Genomic DNA, 25722 nt, shown 5'->3' with positions numbered 1-25722 from the left:
TTCTTTTTTTATAGAAAAAATAGAGTATTTAAGGAGTGACCGTGACAAATTGCAGTGAAAAATTTTTTTGTGAAAGTTTTATCTTTACATTCATTAAAGCTGATCTGAAATGCTACAAGACTAGATGCCTAGAAGCAAAATCTACAGGAAGACTATAAAGGCTTCTGGTCTCTCTATATTGCAGTCAGTCTAAAATAAAAGAAAGGCTGAAATGAAAGTCTCTTTTGCTAACTAGTCCTTTTTCCCAACCAGATTTAAAAACCAAAAAATCAAAGGGGATGTCAGAATGTGTAGAGCATCATTTCATTGTTTGGTTTGCACACAGAACAGAAGTTCACAATCAATAAGAAAAATAAGAAGTTAGCAACTGTGCATGCACCAAAGAGTCCTAAGACAGTTCTCAGGTTTTTGTGTGTGTGGTTTTTTTGTTTGGTTTTTTTTTGTTGTTTTTTTTTCACAGGCATTGCTAGTTCAAGAACCAACAGTCAAAGAATACTGGCACTTTAAGAGGAATGAAGTTTCCACTGTCATTTAAAACAAGCATTCAGGTAAAGCTAACAGGATCATGAAGCAGAAAGTAAAGTAATGCTAAAACAAATGCTAATAATTTAGTGTAATGTACAAAAATTACTTAAGTACTTCTTAAGAATAAGGATAAATTGTATTTACATAATTATACACTTTGTCTTTGTCTTCTTTTTCTTCTTTTTACCATCTTTGCTCATCTTCTCTTTGTGTTTTCTGATTTCTCGAACTAATGTATAGAAGGCATCATCAACACCCTGAAAAGATAGATACGCGTACACATTAAGATCACATTAACAGACTTACATGCCTGCTTAGGTACAGCCTGTTTTCATCTGACCTGATCAGGTGAAGTGTGTTCAATCAGCAGTCTGTTTTGCTGCCTGCCAGGAGAGGTTACACTGTCTTCTCCTTTCTGAGGCTTTTATAATGTCCCCTTGACTAGACTCTGTGTGGGTTGGAGGAATTGCCAGGGCAACAGCCCTCTCCAGTATTCCTGTTTCTTGGGAAGGGGCGTGCTGGGCAAAACATATTCAGACAGAAGGGGAACTACACTTGTCTCCGGTCATATAAGAGGAACACATGTGACTTCATTACTGTGCATGGGCAGAGGGGCCTGCAGGAGAGCAGCTTTGGGGAGTGGGCTGCCATCGTTTGAACAATTAATCCTGGCTACAGGCTGTTCCTCTCCTGAGTTCTGAGGAGCAGTGAAACAACCACAACCTGAATGAACGGTTTTGATGCCAGCTACAGCTAGCACCTGCCTGCCCTCTTTCTCAGCTGTTCCCCAAACCGGGCTTACAGCAGCCTGCAAGTGACTTACTACTCAGGGGTTGACCACAGATACCCCATAGGTCCAATTCTGTTATTAACGTGGTAAGAAAAGTAATTTAGTGTACTGCCCTCTCCTCCATCTCGAAGAGGGCACATGTTGTCCCACCTCAAACTAGGAAAGTATAGGTACCACAGGTTTAGACTGTAAGTATGTATATTATTACCACAGAATAAAGTTGTGAAGCATTAGCAAGCTTTGTTTATGCCTTAATAATCTATATGCAGCTTTAAAAAGTAAATACAAGTATTTGTAGCAAAAATTCAATACCAAAGTCATAGTTATGATTAATCTACATATTCAGGTCATTTCTCAAGCACACTGATAGAGTAATCACACCACAGTTTTATAAATCTGTACATATGCAAATCAATCAAATCAATCCCATGTTCCAATGATAAATTATTATTTGATAAATCATTCTATTCAACCTATATAAAGACATATGGAACACATTATCTATGGTGCTGCATCATGTACAGTTACTTAAAATCTCCACAGCTCCAATAGTTAAGCTACAGACACAAAAGCTAATGTTTCTTCACATTGAGTAGTTTTTCATTTTTGGGGGGAGTAATTATAGCTGACAAAAATTAACTCTGGTCAAAAGAGACCAGCATATCTAAAAGCCTGATATGAACCATTATCAAGTGCAATGTTATACGGTATACTTTGTAAGAACCTATTCACGTGAAACAGTTGATTGCCTAGCTTTCAGGTTGCTCCAAATTCCAATCAAGTGCCCATGTTGTCACTCAGCCTTTGCATTTAATAGTTTGAGTACTGACAGTTATAAAATCATTAAGATAAAAAGTGATCTTGATTCTTCACTGCCTTACTCCTTATATTATCTTTTAGATAAATCAGAAAAAGTTGTTAATGTATCACAGCAGCCAACTGCACCACTGTGAACTGGGTCTAGAAATTTAGCCCTACAACTGGCAGGCAGCTTCCTTACCTCGTCGGCTACAGAGTTTGCCTTCAAGCTGCCACTAAAAACTAAGTCTCTTTTTACTCCTGTCTGCCTACTTCAGTAAGAGAACTGAAAGTGAACTCTGAAAAAAGCACAACAACAAAAAGCCAAAAATCACCTAATTCATTACTGTTTCAGTCAAACACCAAATGGTGATGAAACTTAATACGGAAACTCCAAACAACAGTGAGGTGTCAAATAGCTTCACTTATAAAGCAATGCTCCCAGTATAAACTAAATTTATTTAAAACCTTCACATTCAAGTTCATAAAACATTTACAAATAACTAATGTTTGATCAAAGTCCTTGGCAGCCTATCTCCCAATACTAATAGCACACTTTTGCAAGGTCTTGTAATATACAAAATACACTTGCAAATAACTTGCTCTACATTTTAAAATACTATTGATCAACATAAAATTGGTGTAGCATGCCTAATGGAAGAGCAGCCTTAGTTCTGGAAAAGGTCATGTCCCCCATGAATCTTTTGAGAATTAGAAATACTTGGTATTATTTTTACAGAGAGCTAGTGTATTTTGCTTATAACTTCAGCATTAATGCACAAAGTGAATATTCAGCAATGTTCGTGTAGGGAAATGATGTAGAAGTAGTGACAGTTCAAAGTGTATCTACTGCAGTTCTCATCTCAGCCAGCTAGGAGGACAGTATTAAGAATCAATCATAACAGACAGAAGAATAGTTTCATTCTTAGAACACAAGAATGGTATAAGAAGAACCTCTGCACAACATTCTTCCACAAGACTGTTCACATTTCCTTACAAAACTACCTTTCAGTATTTCACACTCATCATTAATGTGTTAGAAAACTCCACATTATGAGGACAGTCCTTGGCTTTCAGTTGTGTCTTCAAATGAGACACACTAAACAAAAATTGCAATTTAAGTCTTCAAACGAGCAACCCTTCCTCATTAAACTGGTTTTAAAATAAATAGAGAAAATAACTTGTACAAAGTAATATCCAGAGACTATTATGGGTCTTTAAACACATGACTTCACAATTAAGGCTGAAATCTTTATTCTACCTAGTAAGGTGATGATCTTTTAAATACAGCACATGTTGCAAAATACTAGGGAATTGACTTAGCTTTTGTCCTTGCATTTATACCTTTGTAGATCAAGCCTTTAAAAGTATTAATTATATATTTAGTAGTTTGGTCCTGCCACAATTCCTCTTAAATTCAGGTAATGAATATAATGTGACATACAAAACTACGTTTAGAATATTTGTGAATTAGAACTGGAGAACTCAAGAATAAACTGAGGTCTTTCACTTTTCAGTCTGTGGATTAAATTTTAAAAGTAAGTAGTAGATACTCTGTTTACAGAAGGTCCCTAAAGGCATCAATACTGTAAGATCAAAGGCAGTCAACCTTTCTAGTTACTTCTTTCAGTAAGAAGGGACTGCATGCAGCTGACCTTCCTCCCTCTAACAATGGAGTTATTGTGTGCAAGCTTTTTGGAAAGCCTGGGATGTACTGAACAAGTGCTTTAAATCCAGGCTCAGGATCAGAAACTCAAAATTCACTGTGCATGCTCGGAACTATACCACACTGCCTCAATAAACGTGCATTGACAGAGCTTGCTCCTGGCACTTGTTTTTCCAAAGGGCAACTACGAAAGGCAAAGGGAACAGAAAAATCAGAACTGTTCCCACAGAAACGGCATGCTCCTGGCTACAACTTTTCTTTGGAGCACCACATGGTCCCATGACCATAGAGAAGTCTGGATATGTGGTTGCATGGTTACCAGCATGCATGAGACTTTGCAACTAACCTGGCTATCAATAAGAAACCCTAAATTCATAAGGAATTGGGAATTCCTTAATACCCCAGCCCCAAAAATAGACCCTTAAACAAGTTTTAAATTGTAGAAGAGAGTCTTTTTTATAGTTTTTAAATGTATAATACAGATATACATACACACATGTATCAGTCACAAAGAGAAATAATTTGTACACCTCTAGTACTATGGAAAAATCATTAAATTACAGTTTTAATCAAGAATCTAGAAATTTTTTAGTTGAAATCTACAACTTTACTAAATTCAAACTTTTTACTATTAACCCAGCTCAATCTGAATTACATTATCTAGATATCTAATTTATGCCCTAGAGAAACTTTTTGTTATAGTATGCTTTTTATGTAAAAACTTTAATGCTTTTTTGAAAGATCTTTTGAGGATTTTGCATCAATTTTTAGAAATTTCTTCTTGCTAGCTGGAAATTACAAACTGAGCAAAAGATGTTACATGGTTTCTGCTTTACTATGTAACAGCCAAAGCATCAGCAGTTAATGGTAATCTGGGTAGTCAAAGTTTTCAGTTATCTTGTACAAGATTAATATAACTAAGAAGGCATCCCATAAGCAGCAAGAAGATAAACTGAATATTCCAAGAGGTAGCAAAACACTCTGAACCATCAACTTTGATTATCCACAGACAAAAAAGGAAAATAATGTCTACCATTGCAAACTGTGTTATAATGAATATTTTTGAAGTCTAAAATCCCAACCGAAAGACTCACATCATTAGGGGCTGCTCTCCTTAGCTATCTACTTATGCCTCAGACTGAAATAATACATATCTTCTTACTGAATGGAAAGTAATACAAGCCAGACTGTTTTAAATGCCAGATTTTTTATTCCACTAGAATCACTACTGAACTACAGCTGTAACACATTAATTTTGGAATATGCTTTCTCCAGCTTAACCTCCTAAATACAAAGTTGCTGAAATGACTATCAATACTATGTAAAATTCACTTGAGTATAAACACAAATGTTTCCTCCTCTGAGCAGACTCTTGAAGTTCTAGAGTCTTATATCCAAGACTATTTTCTAAATGGGGGGGGACCAAAACAAAACCCCAACAACATCTATTGTTGACAAAAGAGATTCCCCCCATCTGGGGAAAAAAAAAAAAACCCGCACAAAGACCCCAAAACCATACTTCTCTTGGACATAGGCAGAAAGAAAGTAGGAAGCTGGTAGAAATAAAGCATATGTTTGCTGAGCTACCAAAAAGAATCTTAAAATCTGAAAAGATGCTTCCACTGAAAAAATAATGAAAACCACAATTCCCACCATCCTGTTCTCCTTCTCCCAAGGAAGTCCGCAGAAAGGAAAAGCAGACAGAATTCAGGATCTTTAAAGTCCCAGCATACAAAAAGAAATTCTACTTTGAGGTATGGCTACGTTAGCAAGACAGCAAGAAATGGCAAAGTTGGTTTTCAGAAGGCTACAGAAAGTAGGCTTAAGCAAATCATATTGCTCTCATCAAAAGTAATCTTGTCAAGCTGCCGTTAGTTGTTTTTCTGATAACTAGGAAAGAATAAAATGAGGTATTTTGATGGCATCAATTTTATTGATATTTGGATGCAGACTGGGAAGCTTCGTAACTGAAGTTTCCAGTTTCCTGCAAAGGAAACTTTTGATACAAACAGTATCACAAAGTGTATATCTTTTTTAAGGAAACATCTAAAGAATTACCTCGGAGCAGTCATTCACCACTTAAAAGCTGAGAATATAATAAGCCTGAGCAGATCTACTAAAAACTGATATGAAACAAAATTTCTCCTCCCTCCCCCAGAAAGAGGAATAAAACTCCCTTATTGAAGGGAATATTCCTACAGTTGTGACAGTCTCTTTAGGATACAAGTCAAATTCCACTACCTCTCTGCAAGATGTTCTGAAGTGTGAAAAACACCTTGAAAAACAAACAGTTTTTCTTTTACACAATGGGAAATTCCAGGTCATCCTCCTGTTAGCGAAGTATATAAGGAGTAACAACCCACTCTCTGCACTAGTGCAATAAGAGGTAAAGAATTAAGGGGATAGCAATATATGCAAGGAGCTATTCTGATGGTTTGTTCAAAAAGCACTGGAAGTGATTTAAACTAGCACTTCTTCCGTATCACAATTTCTTCTTCCTTCTCCTCCTCCCTTTTTTTTCTTACAGTGAAGTATACGGATAAAAATGATTTTGTGAGAATTTGGGTATTGGTTTATTGGTACTTTTTGTTGTTGTTATTTTTGGGTTTTCCCCCCTCTCCTCCAGTTTTACTTCCCTGTTGCTTCCCCCCCTACCCCTTGTAAAGGCTCTCAGAAAAAGTGAAACCTTACCATTTTGTCCAAATCTGGATCACTCATGGCATTAGAGTTGACAAAAAAGAATAACCAATGTATTTCTGGAAATGGTAAGAGTAAATTTTTTAAGCTGGGAGAAAACTGGCATGGTGTAAGGAAGGGCCTGAGAATTAAGAAATCCTGTACACCAGCTGCTAGCCAAATACTGCTTTGCTGGATTAGGAACCTCCTGTTTCTGCATCTGAGAAGGACTATAAATATTATTATCCTCTTAGTTCATCAACCTGAAGATTCAACCAATATTCACTTCAACAGTATCTGCAATATATCTGTAATAAAACTTTTTCCTCTTAAAATTCTTCACATTCAAAACTAGGTCTCCATTTCCCAGATGGAGAACTCGTTATGCAGTAAAGACTTCTTGTTAATCTATTTATCAAAAACCCATGAAACAAAGCAAATCCATAGTACTTAGGTGTTTGCTAGGAATATTATTTAGGACTACTATACTGAAACCTGATTGGTTTTATATCTTAAATTATGTCATCAATTAACCATAAAATGTCTGATTTGCAAGACACTGTCAATCATTTTTATTTGGCAAGTGATTTGTAAAACTTACCCTGTTACATTACAAAACTTACCCTGTTACATTACAAAACTTACCCTGTTACATTACAAGGCATTTTTTAATTTTCACGCACCCTGGAGTCTTTTCTTCTTTGCTGATTTTTTTCACTCTGTACTGTCGAATCTCTCGCACCAATGTATAAAAAGCATCCTCCACTCTCTGCATTGTAAAACATAACTCCTTAAAAACTGCTTCATTAAAATCGTGACATATTGGGACACCCATGAAAGGGGAAAAAAACCACAACAAACCCACTGAAATTATGAGCTTTACTTGATGGATCTCCATTTATATATTTAAAATGCTGGGCTTGCACATTTGCTGCTTGATAAATACTTTTTAATGCAAGCAAAAGAGACACACTCAAAGAATTTATTAATTACCAATTATTGTGAATATCTACGCTTCAAGCCCTCCTTTTTTCCTGTGTGAGGTAACATTTGGACAAAAAAAAGAGTAAGAAAGATTTTCTTCCATTGCACATCACGCTGAAAATAATACCACTTGTGTTACTGAATCTTTTCACACATTTTTGCAAGCATGAATGTATCTAGCAGGCACAAAACCTTATTAGATTGGTAAACGGGGTTACTTACAAAACACACAGTTAACCACCTATTTTCACTTCTTAGCCAAAGTGAGAACCTGTTACTGTTTAGGCAAGCAAAGAAAAGTAAGCTTGTTTATGTTCTGTTCTTTATATAAGCAGGTATACTTTCATTGCAAAAATCTGTTGAACAAACTAACAAAGTATAGAAAAAGTCTAAACAGGTAATTTCCTAAGAGGTTACAAAGAAATAAAATCTTCCAAGAATACTAAATTTTGGGCAATATTGTCTTTAAAGCTACTTAATTTACAGAGCAAGCACTATGCTATTAGATTTAAGAAAAGGGATATTTGAGTCATGGCAAAGTGCTTTTAAGAAGCACCTTAAGTATATTATATTTCAGAGTAACTTTCAAAAGTAATTACTTATTGTAATTATAGAAGTTATTCTTCTATGCAGAAAAAGCAACAAGTTCATTATTATCGTGGTTAAGAGCTTGGTTCACATCAACGTACAAGGTACACTTAATCTGTTCTCTCTGGGCCAGACTCTGGCAACCGCGAGGGTCCCGTAATAACCACTAAGTGCAAACAGCCTGTGAAGTTCTGCTGCTCAGATTTTTCTCTGGTTGAGGAGAGCTCTTCAAGTATATCAAGGATGACACAGAGCTAGGTGTTTTACTTCTCTGGTCTCACACCCTACCTGTCTGCAGCTCTGTGTTTAGGCTACTTGGAGATGATGATACAATAAGCATTTTTTAAAGGGGGGGGGGGGGGAGAGTATGAAGACTGAAGATATCTTTAAGCAAATACAAGATAAAGAGGTACGGCACCAGCTTTAAGTTATAATATCTGTTATTTTAAACTGATTGTATCTGTGCATAAATTTTAAAATGTAGATAAATCTGTGAGGCTGCTCTTGTTATAAAGATGCAAAATGTTTAGTGGCAGCTTTTAAAGGGGAGAGCAAATCCCTCTGCCTTACTGTCAATCTCATTACTTGTCTTCTCAGTCAGATCAATAGGGTTGTTAATTTAATACAAACTCATTATTTAAAAATAAAAACAGAACAGACTGATGATAGTGGAAAACAGTACAACCACTTAAGCCTCAAAACTTTATTACTACCCAAATGCACAATCTGGGCTTGTATTTGGCAGATCTCTCCAACTTCCCTTCATATTGTGCACCTAATAACAAAAATAGCTAACATTTACTGCCACAGTTACTGGGTCATTTTGCATGAACTGTGCCGTAGGTTATCACATTTAAGACTCATTCTTAACACACTGCTGCTTATCTGAGGGTTCTTCTGAACTACAGACACTTGAATTTAAAGATTAAATTAATTAGATTTATTTCTCGGATTGTATTTCTCTGGTATATACAATGTGCCCTGTTAGGATGTAGTGAAGTATTGACAAGGTGACAAGTCTTAATTTCAGATCTGAGAGTTTGCAAAATGTAAAGGAAGCCATTAAAAAACCAGCAAAAACCAAGTAAAGCTCATACTTTCATGTTTTCCTAGAAGGAATGGAAGTTTATTCCTGAAGAGGAAATAGTAAACGTTGATCAGTTGCTACGTGCCAAAGCACAGGCTGTACAAGAATCAACATTTTTGCAAATCCACTGTTTTGCAGTAGAAATATGTAATCCAGTAATTTGATTATGGAGCTTTCACATGAATAATTAGATAACAATTCTTCAGTCAACATTTATTGCCAACTTTCCCATCACCAATATGAGCTGTAATTTGCTTTAGCAATGCAGAGAGAGGGAGAGACACAGACAGAGTAAGAAAAGAAATTGCTATTACTGCCACCACCAAGAGCAGTCTTATGAATACTGTTGAAAGAAATTACTCGGAATCTGTACAGAGACATGTTTGCTAATTTCATTAGCACAAGGTGACATTTTAAAGAGTCAGGTGCCAGTCTTATAAACTTAAACAGTCATTTTCATACCAATTTCTTTTAAGATTCTTCAGTATTTTTTCCTTAAATGAGCATGGACCATATATCTAAAATATGATTAACCAGTTCTTTCAGCTGTCAGAACTGGAAGCAAAAATATCCTTTGGCAGATATTAAAAACTTCAAAATCTAAACAGCCGAAAGAACCCATGACCCTGAGGCAATGTTTTCAAGATGCTTTTGACTCCTAGGAGACAGCCAAACATTCAATTTAAAATATGACTATGTGCAAACAAAGACCATTTGAAATACAGACCAAAGTACAAACAGGAATTTTCACATGTTCCGCTTCTGTAAACAGCACTTAAAGGAAACTAATGAAAGTTAGCCTTGACATCTCAAAAGCATTCTGTGTCCACCTTTATACACTTTATCAGAGTTGGTCTCCTAAAACCATTAGACAAAAATCAAAATTATTCATGAGGACACAAGCAAAAAGAATGCTACTCACTTGCATAAAAGCACTCCCAACATAAAACTTTGTAGTGGTAAAGTCAGCTTAGCCAATACTGGAGAATACACAAACCCGCAAAAATCTACTAGCTCGTGTAACATTCAGCTTATGGCTTAAGGCTAATTTTTTGCTGTCTCTAAACCAGACATAATACTTCAAAGGACTGTTTGGAAACAGTTCCTACAACTCAGCCACATGCAGAGCCTCCACTAGTTTGGGGAGGGAGGAAGTGTTAAGCTGATCATGTTATTATCTTTTGATGGTTAAATACCAGACATACATCAGTAAATTCATATTAAATACTGCACAAAATCATGATTAAGTTACAAAGTTAATCACTCCAAAGTTAAGAAGTGCCAGAATTACAGCTGTCTGTCCTACCTGAATTTCACCTGTTGTGCACATGTATCCTTTTTTTGCTGCACCTATTTATCTTTACATTAGGTAAATAACAAACCTGTTTCCTCAGCATCCTGGAGTCATTCAGCACACAAGCGGGATGCCAGAATTTGTTTCAACATTATCAAAACTTTTTTTTTCCTGGGGCCTTGTTCTTGGGAAGAACTAAGCTTTTTTGGAAAAGTTTTACCTTACAACAAACAAGTGACACGAAAAAACTCAACCCACATTGTGAAGTCTGACAAAGTTATAACTAATTGAAAACAAAGTTTTAAAATGGAACCTGTACACATGAACTACATTAAAAAGGCTTGGAGTGAAACACATACAATATCATTAAACAAATACGACAAATCCCTACAAAAATGGCAAGTTCCTTCAAGCAAACTGTCTAAGTTATCAGTTATTCATGAATCTTAATTGAGATGTAGGAATGAAGTTCTGTAAATACCGCACTGATTACTTTATCGGACCAGGCACAGGTTCTCAACTTATTTTCATCAGAAGTTTGGGGCCTAACCTATTGTACATCAGACAGCTGAAATAACAATAATGCTTTTTTAACAGTATCCTTGTGATTTAGGTCAAGTTCTTCATTAAACACTTCAACAGTGTGTTTACGTATATATTCTCAACAATGAGACCTAATGCTTTGGGGAATCCTTTACTATGCTTACAATAATGCCCACATATCCGCTTTTCCTTTGAATTCAATACTAGCAGGGACAGTTGAAATGTTCCAAGGAAACAAAATCCTACAGTCAAACCACATTTGGCGTACAGCCTTACAGCTTTTCCTTGTGTAACTCACAGACAAATGGAAGCCCAGTAAAGAATACAGGATGCAGCCTTGGTGGGGATAAATCAAGTTTGCCTCTCATCTCTCATTGATACTATTGATAACATTGGGAGCTATACGCTCATGTGGACAGGGAAGAATTTGAATTTAAAGCTTATGTCAAACAGAGAAAAGCAAAAACAGCTATCAAAATAAACCGAAGAAATTCATACCCTTCTGCATAAGGATTATGAAAGAATGAGTGTAAGTGATGCAACATGCCTTACAAAACCACCAGTATTGACACATGCTTACATTTAGAAATAGGACTATCACTATTTTTCATAAATTACATTATATTAATTTCAATCAGTGGTCTAATTAAAAAAAATTAATAATCTATAGCCTTATACCCAAGTTGTAGGTTCCATTGATGAATTCAATGATCTGTATGAAAATTCACACAGGGATTTGGCTTAAAACACGACCTTTTTGCAGTAAAGGTTTGCATCTTTATTGCCAGTCAGAACCAAATAAAAACAAATACACTAACTTTTAGAACAACTTATTTCTGCACTTCATTTCAGTGTTTTTCTCTTTCCTATTTTTGACCTTGTCTATGAATTTTTGAAAATCTTAAAAACTGACAGTTGGAACTGAAATATCATTCTGCATGAGGATACAAGGCCATCATTTAAAAAAAGTGTCTTGGCAATCAAAACAGACTACATGGACAACTCCTTTCCATTTCCATCTCCCTTGTTTCCTTTCCCAGAAATCTTTCTGATTCTCTCTGAGTTCCAGCAGAAGTGGGGCATGGGGAATGGCTGAAGCAAGAAGATGGTGAGGGCCCCTTCAACAGTGCATTAGGGCTGACGTTTCAGTGTGGTGGGAGGTGCGTACAGGAAAGGAAAAGAAGGTTCCTACTTCTAAATATTCATGTCAGACTTCCTACATACTCCAGAAGTTACCAGACCACCAGCTACATCTGTTCATACTTGGAAGTTCTCATGTAACCAGAGAGGACCAGATTTTTTTTTTTTTTAATTTATTTTTAGCCAAGGACTGAATTCTGCCCAATAAAAGTATAGTCCATAGGCCACATGCAGCTCACAAAATGGTTTGAGTCCCCTAATTAAAAAAGTTACTTTGGAAGAAGGTATATATATGCGCATATATTTTTATATATGACAGTGTGACTGAAAAATCGTAATATGTAAATGCATATGTATACACACATAGCTATGCAAACACATACACGAATATTTAGATGATCTTGCTGTAACTCAAGATCAGGTTCTTCCTCCAATTCCCTTTTGTCTTCTCAGAAATATTTTATTAACACAGCATCTTATGAAGCAGTTTCCTAACACATATGTTATGAACAGCATTGCGAAAGAATCAGCAACCATACCTAGTGGTTCCAACTTTTAGAAGCCAACATTCTCAGAAGAGTCTATTGGGTATCTTTACTTTAAAATCCATGAGACACCTTTAGGGACTCCTTATCTGTAGAGGGTGTAAAGCTCAGCTTTGAAAAACAACAGCCAACAGTCAGATCCCTTCTGTAACATTTCAGTTGGCACCTCCAGAAATATAGTGTCACAGATAGAAGCAGTCAAATTATAGAATGACAGTTCATATATGACTGATCTATTGTCCTCTGAAACAAGTACAAACCTCTGGCAGACCTCTTAAAAGTCTGAAAGATAAAAAAGCAGATACTACTTTGTGTAAACAGAGACTATAAAACTGAACAGGAGTGGTGATTTCTGAGCATGCAATTTTGTATTGGCTAGGCATGGTGGGGCTGCTTGTAGGCGTGAACTGCAGGTGGGGTGGGGAGAAGAAATCTTTGAAGATATACCATCGTATCAACACACGTATCAACATTGAAGTGGCTATGCAAAAGGAATACTTCCTCAACAGAGCCTGATGCTCTATAAAACAGGCTGAACAAAGTAAAATCTAGACATTAGTACAGAACTACTATTTCAAACCTCAAACGTAATTTCAGAGTTCTTCCTTTTTTATCCTACCATCTCAGTGACAGCCACTAATACACAACCTTCCAAACAAGAACACTGTAATTATTCAGTCCACTTATATGTCACATTCTTCAGAACATTCTTGTGGCCTAATTTATTCTCAGCCATTAAAGTTGTGTAGTTCTGTTTTTTTAATCCTACCTAACAGAGACTTTCTCTATTGCCAAAAGTTAGCATTCCTTTGATTCCTCTGCAAAGTTTTACTAATTAGTCCAGGTTTCAACTTGGCAGAAACTTGGGTGGGTGTAGCAAATTTGCACTAATAAAATATTCATTTCTTATATCCAAAAATAACTTACATACTGTCTATGAGGAAATTCTGCCAAGTGATGCAGCTGAATCTATTTAGCAGTTACATTGAGCAGTTACTCAAATTGCAGTATTCTGCTCTTATTTGCCTCCTTCTGCTACACCTAATTCCCGATTCATAACTTGCACATAACACTTCTGATTATGCAGAGAGTATGAGTTATTCGGCCACTCAGGCCTGATCTAGTTTGTACTGATAGTAAGTCTTTACCTTTAAAAGAAAAACCACAAATCAGCATTTTTCAAAAAAAGAATGCTTTCTTCCAGGAGTACAGAACCAGTTTCATCTATATCTGTATAGCTTATCTTCTCCTGAGTGCACAGATGTACCACTATGTGCACCTTTGTCCTAGCAAACCCTGAGAGAAGCACTGAAAGGACCCTAATGGCTGCCTCTTTCACCTATACCAGTGGGGTACAATAAACTAATAGTGAGCTCTAAAGTCTTAGAAGAGTATCAGTTTACACAAGCAACTAATCCAGTAATTTCTAAAAAGACTTATGGTCAATTGCTTAGCTATAAAAAGGTATATCAAGCATGTCCCACTAATGCCGAATCAATGCCTCAAAGAAAAATTCCTTTTGTTATTAATGAAAAGACTAAAACAGAATAAACTAATTAGCTGTTTGTCTGCTTAATCCTCTTGCTGAGGAAAAAAAGCATTTCACCTCTAAGTAGAAGTGCTTTTTATTCTATTAAAACCTATCACAACGTTAAGAATGCTGCGACCGTCTGACAGTGGAGAGTAATAGCAGGCCAGGTCTCATTCTTTGAGTTTGTGCAACTGAAGCAAATCACTCATTAATAAACGATTACCAGTTGTCAGTGAGTTGACAGAAAGAAGAGACACCACAAGAATTTCTACTCCGGAGAAATATATCTATTGATATGACCGAGCAATTGTCAACGCCTAGAATGATTCACATTATGATAATTCAGATCAGAGTTCTGCATTTGTATCTGCTAAGTTTTGAGCTTTACCTGTCTTGTCTTTGCTGATGTTTCAATGAAAGGAATTCCATAACTTCTTGCTAAATCCTGAGCTTGTTTTGTATCTACTGTTCTGGAAGGCAAATCACATTTGTTTCCTACTAGCACCATTGGGACATCTTCCGAGTCTTTAACTCTCTTTATTTGTTCCCTAAAAAGAAAAAAAAAATTTGTATTTAACAGGTATTACTATTAATAGTTTATATGGCAGATTTTAAAACAATGAAAAAAATTAACAGATTCCAACATCATTCTTTATGTTAACTTACTGCACATACACTATTAGAAGCCACCAAAAAATAAATTGACCAATCCTGTCACGATCAAGTTTATCATCTTTAAAAAAATTAAAAAAAAAAAAAAAAAGAGGCTGACATTTTGCAAACTACTACAGATTTTGATGCTATTACAGGTTTGTTGGGGGTTTTGTTTGTTTGTTTGTTTTTTTAAAAACAGCTAATGCCAGAACAAGCCTACAAAGCTCTGGTATAAATCTTACTACTTATCTCTCATACTCAGTACTCATAACACTCAATTCATTTGCTAAGATAAAACACTGTCAAAAGCGCTCTGCCTGTTGTCCTGATTTTGGTTTGGTTTTGGGGGGCTTTTGGGGGAGGTTTTTTCGTTTTTTTAATTAAAGACAGCAGTACAAACTCTGCATTTAGACAGGGGTTTTTAAACTTTGAAGACCACTGGTGTGGTTCTCTACAAAGAGAAATTTGGCAAGAGAGTCCTTTCAAACACTAGTTAGAAAGCATCTTTAAATACTAGTTAGATGTACTTGTCAAGAATCTCAAATAACAATCATTAATTTCATTACTTTTGCCTTCCCAAATAATCTAGCAGTATGTTCCTCAATCAATATAGTCACTGTTTTCAGTTATTTATAAGCCTTCAGCTTCAGTCTGCAAGGTCATCCACAGGTATGTGAATGCACAGTAGAAACTCCAGCATTCAATTCACAACGTTCTTTGAAATAAACTGGGAAGGCAAATCTTATGCAAATCTGCAACTCTCTTTAAAAACAAAAATTCCACATAAAAACCTCTATGCTCCTTCTTCCCCTTACATCAACATCTACCTTACCTTTTTCCCTTCTTCCTCTACAACCAGAGGAAACCCATTTCTAATAATCTGGTTAGATAATGAAGAGAAGTTTACGGTTTTTCTGAGAGCAATAGATATGTTTTTTTAATTTGTCATCCCTGCTGTGCTAACTCTTAACTGTTTAAGTTACCAGTACCAATGCATTCAATTAGAACATTTTATACATAATAAAATTTATACAAAGGCTGGCTAGCTCAATTTAAATATAAAAAAGAAACAGTCATGAAAGAAAGTGCCCACATTCTCAATACTGATCTCTCCCTGGGTTAGTATGCAGCAATTTTGCCCCTCATTTGCAACAGCACTCCCCTGATCCTGCAGCTGCTCCAGGGAGATAAGCCAGCAGTAAACTGTTTCTGCAGGTAGGCACTTACCTGTTCAGCTACTCACATCAGCACACTACACAATCAAACGAGCTGACTTGCTGGCATACAGGAGAAAATGATACTATGCGATCAGGGCAGCTGCACCTGCTGACTTTGATTACCTTGAACTGTCATGGTATCCCACCTTAAATGAGGAACTGTTAACTTCTATTCATAACAAAAGTGTGCAACTTTAGCTTATAAGTAGATGTTGGGTTTGTAGGTAATATGATAGCAAAACACTCCTCCACCATACAGCAACACAGATCTGACAGCATTATAAATGCCTAACTATGAATAGCTTAACATTATGTGTTTGGGACTAACCTTAAACTGATGCTGCTAAACTCAGTGATCTTTGGTAGGATTTGCATTGCCTTCTAACAGAATACCCAAGGAGAATTCAGTATAATAGTAAGCTACTAAGTTATAAATGAGCTGGTATGGTAATCACCAGAGACTGCTTCTATTTCTGTATTAGTGTAGCTGACAAAGAAAGCATGAGTTGAAAATTTTAACTAATTATTAAAAAAAGAGAGTATGAAGAAACTAATAACAGGTTTGGTTTGAGCAGTCATCCTGGAGCCTGATGCTCATTCTTAGGTATCAATGCTCACACATGTTACTCTTCTGGTAACATTCCACAGGTATTTCCCCTCCACCCCCAGAACAAAAGCTAACAATTGACATTATTGTCTGTACAATTTCAATTGCATAAAGTTGTGTGCTAAGATGGAAAAACTTATCTATAGAATGGGCAGAGTTTACCTTTAGATAAGTCTTCACCATGAACGGGCAGAAATACTAAGTCACATTAGTTTATACCAGAAGAGCTTTCAGATATTTTGTCTGCCTAACTTGCGAACGAGGCAGCAGATTTTCAGATTACTCAAAATTCCAGACCTACAAATGCACAAATATGTTGCAATATTGCTAATTTGCAAATTTCCCCTTAGATGCCATTTCATAAGAAATCATTCTATTATCTAGTGGAAGAGAAAGCAACCTATTCATCTAATACAAGAGTAGCTGATTATCTTTCAAACATACACACCTATAATGGTGAATATCTTCAAAAGACTTTGTATTGTTTATAGCAAATACACACAGGAAGCCTTCCCCTGTTCTCATATATTGGTCCCTCATTGCACTGTATTCTTCTTGACCTGCTGTATCAAGAATATCCAAGAGACAGGTTTCTCCATCAATTACTACTTGCTTCCTGTAGGAATCCTAAGAAAAGAAAAAACCATAAACCTTGGTTAAACACAAACAAGTAAGATTTCAAACACCTATAACTCAGGAGATATGAAATTGTTTACTAGTAATCAAGCATGACTGAAAACACTTAAGAATTAAAATCCAACTTTACAGATGGACAAATGATAGTAGGAAAACAGTGTCCCATATTTACATTTATACAGTAATCCCGAAGTGGAAAGAGCACTGAAATGCCATGTTCTTATCTGTATTCTGAATCTTCAGTGAGTAACAGTATGTGTGCACACGCACACACAGAAAAAGGCCAGCGTTCTTATTTCTTACTTTGCACAAAAGGACAAAAAGTGCAAACTGGATTCAGATCAAAAGCATCTCCCCTTTGTCTCAGTTAATAGAAGAATTGAAGAAACTTGTAATCCTGATTTTAAAAGGTTTGACTTTAAGCTTACTCAATTTACCAAATTTTTTTAAAAGTAAAATTTGACCTTCGTTCTATAGATATTTACGAAAGCATTGTGCCACAACAATGTACAAAATAATAAAATAGAAACAGTACACAAGTAAGATGACTCCAAAAATCTATGCCACTGAAAATGAAATTAAGTATAAAAAGCCTTCAGTGTTTGAGACAGGAAATCTGTTTTTTATGTCTAAGCAGGTGCATATAATGATATTTGTTATTAAGTTATCAAAGTTGAGTTGATATATTTGAAGTTCAAGCTTTTTACCCAAGACAGACCAACAGAGTCATATAAAAGCCCTGACGGGTTGGTTCACAGAGATGTTGGAACAAATGATTTCAATGCTATCAATTCAAAGTTTTCAGGTCACTGATTCAAGTGGCTAAAATCTGTACAAAGTCCCAGGCAACTAGATCTTAATGTCTATTTACAGCTCTTTTTGGTGCTAGGCTTCTATGAGTACATAGTTTTAGCGATAAGAACATAACCATTACTTTCCCAATAACTTTTATAAACATCTATATATTTGAAATAAAATCATGTCAATAAGACTTAAAAATAGGTCATGGAGCAGTGCCAGGAATTATTCTCAGTAAACAGTATTTGTAACAAATAAAAGGTATAAACACAAAATCTTAGTATTACCTTTCAGATCCCTTAGCTAGAGATTAACACAATATTGCTATTGTTCTTTTTAACACTATACAGAAGTGAACCTAAGCTACTGGCAAGGGAATTAAAGAATTGAAGTTGCAATTCTAGCCAACATCAAGATGAATTCAGAATGACCTTCCTTCTTTTGTACCCATTTTAAGGCATAGTACACCTAATCCTGTGCACTTTATATCTTTTTGTATTTTTACAAAAGGCTCTCTTCTTCCCTGTTGCTCACGCTAAACAAGTGGGAGATAATTGTATAGAATCAGTATCTTAAACTAAACAAACTCTATAATCTCACATTTCTCTTGAGCCTGGATGACATTTAACAGTATCAGGTAAAACAATATTGACTGTTTACCTTAAAGATAAAAGTTTACCTCCAACATAATTTTGGAAATATTTATTTCACAGAAGTGCAAATTCAGTGTTCAAATAAGAAGTAGGTAACTTACTTTAGAAACATATAAGCCGTGTTTAAGTATTGATACAGCTGAGATAAATACACAAGCTCCAATGTGTTTTAAAATGAGGTTAATATTCTATCTCATTGTTTAAAGGAAAAAAAAAACCCCACCAAAAAAACCCCCAAAGGACACATCTTTATTCCAATTCACTTAAATTCAATAGCAGATCCCCCATGTCCTATGATACCTTTATCACAGTTCACAGTGAAGTACTAGTAGAACTTCTATCATTATACTAGGCATATTTACAAAGCTTTCATTTTCTCTTCTTGCAATTTGACTGCTAGTTTAAAAATATGAAAAACAGTTCTTGAAAAGCCTGTATTATTCCTTTACATCTTAGCACTTCAAAGGAAAAGAAATTCCCCTCAACTGAGCTCTGAACAAAAGCTTTAAGTAATTTTCATCAAAGAAAATCATTTTTAAGAGAAAAGAAAATCACTTTTAAGAACTGCTGGCTTTAGCATGCCTACCATGTTAGCAGTAGCAGCAAAGATGCACCAGCATAAAGCACAGCACAGGTACAAAAAGAAGGAACGCTTTGAGATGATAGTCGTTTTGTCCACTTCTGGAGAGAAAATTTTGTCACTAACTAGAATGGGAATTCGAGGCAGAACGAAAAGAAAGATGTGGGACAGGAAAGTCAAACTTATGATTTCCTTCCAAGCTATTGAAATAATAAACACTTTGCTTTTTTGCCTCCCCCCCCCCCCCCCAACCATCAAACCTGAAATCACATTTGTCACTGCAGGAAAGAAAACTGAAGCACCACATTAAAAGCTCAGGCTACTGGGACTCCCACCCCCATGATGGCAAATACCAGTGTAAACATACCCAAGATAAAATTAGTTTGTTTAAGTGTTACCATACTGTAAAAATTATCAAGTCCTGCAAAACAGAATGTAGGATGTAACAAAAAGTTATGCCACTACAGTACTTGTGGCACTTCTGCTTCAAAATGCAATTGCAGAACCCAAATGGCCAGACTCCTCTTCAACAACAAAAAAACCAACCTTCTAATCGATAGATTTCATACTTTATAAAAATCCAGTAGCTTTACTGCACATTGGAAAATTTGCAGTAATGAACGCAATGAAGAAACAATGAAGAAACATCACATATAAGGCTATTAAGCAAACTAGAAGTTAATTTTGAAGTTGTACCTGACTCCAAATATGAATTTGCAATTTTCCCCAGTATACAGACTCAGCATATCAATATAAAAAAAGTTTTAACTTTATTAATCACTTAACCTGCTTCTACTGGCCTTTCACAAGCCATAAAAATCAGCATGAATTATGCTAAAAGAGTAATAATTCCATCTGTTCACAAGCACTGATAAGAAAATGTAATAGGAAATCTCAGCTATACACTACAAAGCAAGTAACTGTTACTTTGTAAAAATCCATTATACCAGTGATTTAATGTTAAAATATCACAGCTACTAAGACTAAGCTATTACTAAATATTGGTGGAAGTTTCACAGGTGCATAGGTCATTTAAGAACACAGACTTAATTATCAGTATTCCTAAATCAGCCAAGGGATTTTGCTAATCCAGTTGAAAAACCTCTGACAGGCAACTAGGAAAGCTGTTCTTTCCCTAGGACATTTAAAAGACGACATATATTTAGCACTAAAACATGCTGAAGCTGTAGAAAAAAATAAAAATAAAATAAAAAATTTAAAAATTATATTATCACACAAGGTATCACAAATAAAGCTTTAACAAACCTCGACCAGTAGAGGGCACTAGTCCAACTGTTCTGTGTATTAGGCCAGATTTACAAGGGTTAGTGTACATACAGTTTAAAAAAAACCACTTAAAATTGCTTGGCTATAAATCTGTGCTCGGACATCTACTTCAAATAAGATATGAAACTGTGAAACACATATAAAGGATATATATTTGAATAACAGTAGCCACCCAAAGATGCACTCATTTTAATTCCTCCCCCTGCCCCTCGTCATCTGCTATGCTCAGATATCAGTAAATAAAATACTCAAGCAGGCCATGAAACGACATTTTCCAAACAAGTTATTTGTCGAATCATGAAGTCTATTCCACTGAAAACAGCAACAACATTAGCACCGTAAATGCATCTGTGATTAAGTAACTAGTATATTTTTTCCTCTCCAACTACATCACGTCTTCACAACATGAGAATTTTAAAGTGTTGAGTTTCATTTTGTTAATCACAGGAAAGATTTAAAATTATTCAATAACTGTATAGTTATGGAATCCACTATAGATAACAAACACTGAACTCTTTTCTCTGTCTACCCCAAAATATTTAGCTTGATTATTTATCTGTGAGGGAAAATGAGTATTTTGGCAACAGCCGTATGGCAATGAAAGAAACAGCAGTAAGTGAGAAACAATACTAGTGACACTACTGAACCATCTTAACTGTTATTATTTACCAGTCAAAGCAACTTTAGCCTTATTTCCTCATACTGCATTAAAAAAAAAAAAAAAAAAACACTCTACAGCTATTGTTCTTTGATCAGCCCCTACCACCACAATTGCGTCTATACAGGAAGCACAACCAAGCAACCCTCCTCAACTGAATGGGATTCTGCCCAGGCAAGGACTGAAGCATTTAAACCCAATTACAAGCCCATCCTCTGGAACCTGCTTGCCACTCCAAATCACAGACGGCTCTTATAACTGAATTATTTCTTCCCTTCAAGCTTACCTACATGATAATAGCACTGTGAGCGCACACAAGGTGATTTCCCGCATGAGTAGGAAGACAGTCTCCATCCTCAAGGTCTCAGAATTTACAAGACAAAAATGGTAACTAGTACTCAGACAAGAACTTGTAGGAGCTGCAGTAGATTAAGACTGTTGCATGCGACAAGTTGTGGATGCCAGTAAAACCCATTAGGTTAAAGCTTGCTTTCCTTCTTTCAGAACATACCGATTCTGGACCACACCACAGTGTTACAGTCATCCTGCACACCACCGAATAAAAGCCACAGTTCTGGGATTTTAGGTTCTTTCTATAAGGAACTGTACTTTCATTTTATTATTTTACATTAAAATGTATTTGGTATTCCTCAAAATACTCAGCTTGTTGATTAGCAAAATCCCTCAAGTGATTTAGGAATACTGGCATTTAAGTTTTTGTGTTCCTAAATTGTTTACACAGTTCTGGCTTTATATGACAACTTCTAACACAGAACCTCCACAGTACTTTTTGTAACACATAAACACACCTCTAACCTAAGAGAAACCCAGATGATTATGCACAAGTGTTACAAACCAACATCCTTCAAAGTTCCTTTTGCAGGAAAACGTAAAATCCCATTTTGCTTGTTCCTCTCAATGAGTTTTGTGTGTTTTCTGGTTTTTTAAGCGTGTTTTGGGTTGTTGCTGTTAAGATTTCACGTCTTAGTAACTGAAAGAGCTGCGCTCCTAGTGCAAGTCCAACACTCTTCCTCTCTCCGCCGGCCTATTCACCAAATCTTCTACAAGCATACATGAGGCTATTTGGCCACGCAATAGAGAGACAAGATGACACACAGGCACATTAAGGTAAACTCAAACTCAAGCCAACACATTTCTATTTGGGGCACATTTTCTTTAGCGAAGTACAGGCCTGAGTTAGACAGCTTCCTACCATCTCAGGGCACTGGCTGCTTTTGCTTATGTCTACCTGAAAATGACTACATAGCCATTTTCCGAGTCACCATTTTAAGCCTAGATTTAAACCCTTGTGATTCCTTCAAGTGAGCTTGGAAGTGCCTCACTGTATAAACATATAAATGAAGCCATAAGATACATAGCTTCAGTGCTGGGAACATAAAAAATCTTGGATAAATTATAGTGTCATTTCTCCTTTTAATCGGTCTGAGGTTATTAAATCCAATGATCCACAGGAGATTTCAGACAACGCTAGTATTTTTCTTATATTTAAAAGGCAGAGCTTGCCTGCTCATTAAAAACCTTTAAAATATCACAACTTTTGAAGCTTAAATACAATTTCAGATTTTGAGGAACTGTGCCATGTATTTCCAAGAATCCACTACAGCAGCTATCTTTCTTTTTCTAGATACGGAAACACACACTGGTGTGTTTAAAAAAAAAAAATAATAAAATCAGGCTCCAAATTTTTGCTTCATTCACCATAACATTTCAGGACACATTTCTCACCATGTGAAACAGATCCTAACGACAGGAGCTGAGAAAGCTTGACACATACATTTCAGAACTGTTTCTTGTATCAAAAAGGAAAGTCACATTTAAGAAGTTGCATGCAAAGCCATGAAGAGTTTTGCCAAGCATTTTCAAGTGAATTTGGCAAATAATTCATCACTGTGAACCTGAAAACATGCATCCAAGCTCTCCAACAAAACATGGCAATTAACACTATACTTTAATTGATCAAAATTGTTAATGTTTTACTGCAGTTGTCGTTCCACAGCCAGATGAAGAAGCACAGCTATTTCCTCTCCAATGCTGATCCGATGCTGACCATTATCTTTGAGCTGTTTTTACTATAAAGCTTTGTTCTATGTTTTTGTGGTAACTGTCCAAAAGTAAACAACTACCATTATTAATGATAATCTCTCTTCACAAAAAGTATAATATTAAATTGTTTACCTCTATTGTAGGGTCATATTCATCCACAAAGTGATTCTGAATTAGCTGTATTGTCAAGGCACTCTTGCCTACGCCACCAGCTCCAACGACAACAAGTTTATATTCTGTCATTTTTTAGCAGACCTGATGACAAAGAAACCAACATTAAGGAGGAAGAGTCAGGCTCCAACTAATAAGGATGCTGTTGGTGCGTTTTCATTCAGTATCACGTTCCTTTACTATTACCGGAAAGCAACTCCCTCCCTGAAAGACAAGACAAAAAGCTATGAGGGAATGCTATTTCTCAAACAAAATTATACATAGGAAACATAGCGTGGGCCCTAAGCTGAAAAGCACTCATTACAAAGAGATAAAACCCCAAGGATACACTAAATTCTAAAAAAGGTCAAAAGAGTATTTCTGGCGGGGCAAAGATTTTGTTCTCCGCTGCTTCCTCCCAAAGCCCCGGCGACTCTGGGAGACCTCCCGGATTTTTAACGAAAGCCGGGCCAAACCGAGCGCCCCTCAGGTTGAGCCACAAACCCGGGAACCCGCCTCCTGCAAACGGCTGCGACGGGACAGGCGCGGCTGCGAGCACAGCTTCACCTGACGGCTTCACCGCCACTTTTTTTTTTTCTTTTTTCTTTTTCTCCCGGGCGAGCCCACCGCGACAGCGGCGGGAACCCCCCACCTCCCCCGGGGCTCAGGGTACCGCTGCCCGCCCCGGCTCCCCTCAGCCAGGACCCAACGACGCGGCCGAGCCGCCGAAACTTTCCGGCCCGGCCCCGCGCACGGGGGGTTTAAGGATTTTGGTGGAGGAATTAAAAAAAAAAAAAAAAAAAAAAAAAAAAAAGAGGAAAAGGGGAGGAGTGGAGGGTTGACTCGGCATAAGCCGCCGGGTGCCGGGCTCCCGGAGGGCGTTGGCCACCTGTCCCGCCGCCCCCTCCCGCGGCCGCCGAGCCACCGCCCGCGCCGCGGGGAAGGACGGCGGAGGGGCAGGCGAAGGCTGCTCCAGAGGATGCCGGCAGAGGGGAAGCGGGGCAGGGCGCAGCCCCGCGGGCGGCAGTGGGACAGGCGCCGGGAGACGGCCCCCGCTCGGTTACCGGCATTTCTGCCCATCCGCGGGGCGACGCCGGGAGGAAGAAGGGGGACGGGAGAGCGGGGGGGGGGGGGGGGGGAAGCAGTACCCGGCTCCGGGAAGCCGCACCGCTTTCCCCTGCCCTACCTCGAAGGGAAAGCGGGGGGGGGAAGAAAGCAAGCGCGGCGGCTCAGTCCCGGTTACAGCGGGATAAGGGGGGGTACCTGCCTGGCGCTGCAGCGGGCCGCGGGAGCACGCCGGCGCCTCCCTTGCCCGCCCCGCCGCGGCGGTCGCTCCGCGTCCCTTTCCGTCCCGGTCTGAAATGGCGGGGGACGGAGAGGGCTGGGGCTGGAGCTGCCGAGGGAGCCGAGCGCCGAGAGGGTGGATGGATGGATGGACGGGCGCGATCGATGAGCTCCGCGCTCCCCCGCCCCTTGCGGCAGCTCCGGCCCCGCCCTCCTCCTCCCCCCGCCGCCGCGCCGCCTCAACCGCCCGCGGCCGCGGGCGGTTGAGGCGGCGCGGCGGGGGGAGGAGGAGGGAAGGGTCGGGACCGCCCGTGGCGGGCACCGGAGGAGGGGGGGGGGGTGCGCTCGAAGGCGGCGTTTTGTGTCGCAGCGTGAGGGAAGGTCTGTCCGGGAAGTGCGCCCTCGAGGGTGGTGAAGGGAAATCAGTACAATTCCAGCGTTTCCTCGCCGCTTCCCCTTCCCTCGTCGCCGGCGGGGACCCGGCGCGCACCAGCCGCAGCTTCTCAAGAGCCGGGGACTGAGGTGGGGGGGGGGGGGGGAAAGGCTTAACGGCCGCCGTAAGGCTTTCGACCGGTTCGTCTTGAGGGGAGCGTGTTGGTTGCCCGGCCGGGGCAGGCGTAAGGCAGTGCCTGGCTAAACATAAAAAGCGTTTTTATCCGTAGCCGGTCACGAAAATGTCAGCAGAGGCCTTGCGGAACTGCTGCGAAACTTAGGCGCCCGTGAAAAGTTGGGCGGCTTGCGCTCGTTTCAAAATAAAACGCAAGGCTTGCTTTATTAGCTACCGGGATGCTCTGGATAAAAGTTAATAAACACAGGAGGTTTTTTGGGGAAGCAAGTTAACAATTGCATAGCGAAGCCTGTTTGCTTATTAAAAGGCCAAAACCATAATTCCTTGTAATTGAAAGGCTGTAATGTGTTGATTAATATACTATAATGTCATTTATACGCCTGTGTTACATCCCAAGCA

The 25722-nt window shown here is 38.0% G+C and overlaps 1 protein-coding gene across 2 annotated transcripts; it reads right to left on the bottom strand.

Annotated features, from left to right (window-relative positions):
* Window positions 1-480: 480 nt before the first annotated feature.
* On the bottom strand, window positions 481-24752 carry KRAS (KRAS proto-oncogene, GTPase). 2 transcript variants are annotated; one of them, XM_050914268.1, is made up of 8 exons: window positions 24735-24752; window positions 23679-23696; window positions 23454-23576; window positions 17094-17272; window positions 14556-14715; window positions 7109-7224; window position 7057; window positions 481-782 (listed from the first exon to the last, which is right to left on the bottom strand). In XM_050914268.1, the coding sequence occupies exons 3-8, from the start codon at window positions 23562-23564 to the stop codon at window positions 666-668; spliced, it is 684 nt and encodes a 227-aa protein (XP_050770225.1). In that variant the 5' UTR covers window positions 23565-23576; window positions 23679-23696; window positions 24735-24752; the 3' UTR covers window positions 481-665. The 2 variants fall into 2 exon arrangements, with proteins under 2 accessions (XP_050770225.1, XP_050770266.1); XM_050914309.1 differs by lacking the exons at window position 7057; window positions 7109-7224.
* Between the last annotated feature and the right edge of the window lie 970 nt (window positions 24753-25722).

The sequence above is a fragment of the Gymnogyps californianus genome, chromosome 1 (assembly GCF_018139145.2).
Source record: "Gymnogyps californianus isolate 813 chromosome 1, ASM1813914v2, whole genome shotgun sequence".
Lineage (NCBI taxonomy): Eukaryota > Metazoa > Chordata > Aves > Accipitriformes > Cathartidae > Gymnogyps > Gymnogyps californianus.
Note: the sequence above shows the minus strand (reverse complement) of the source record. Positions and strands in the feature narration are given on the sequence as shown.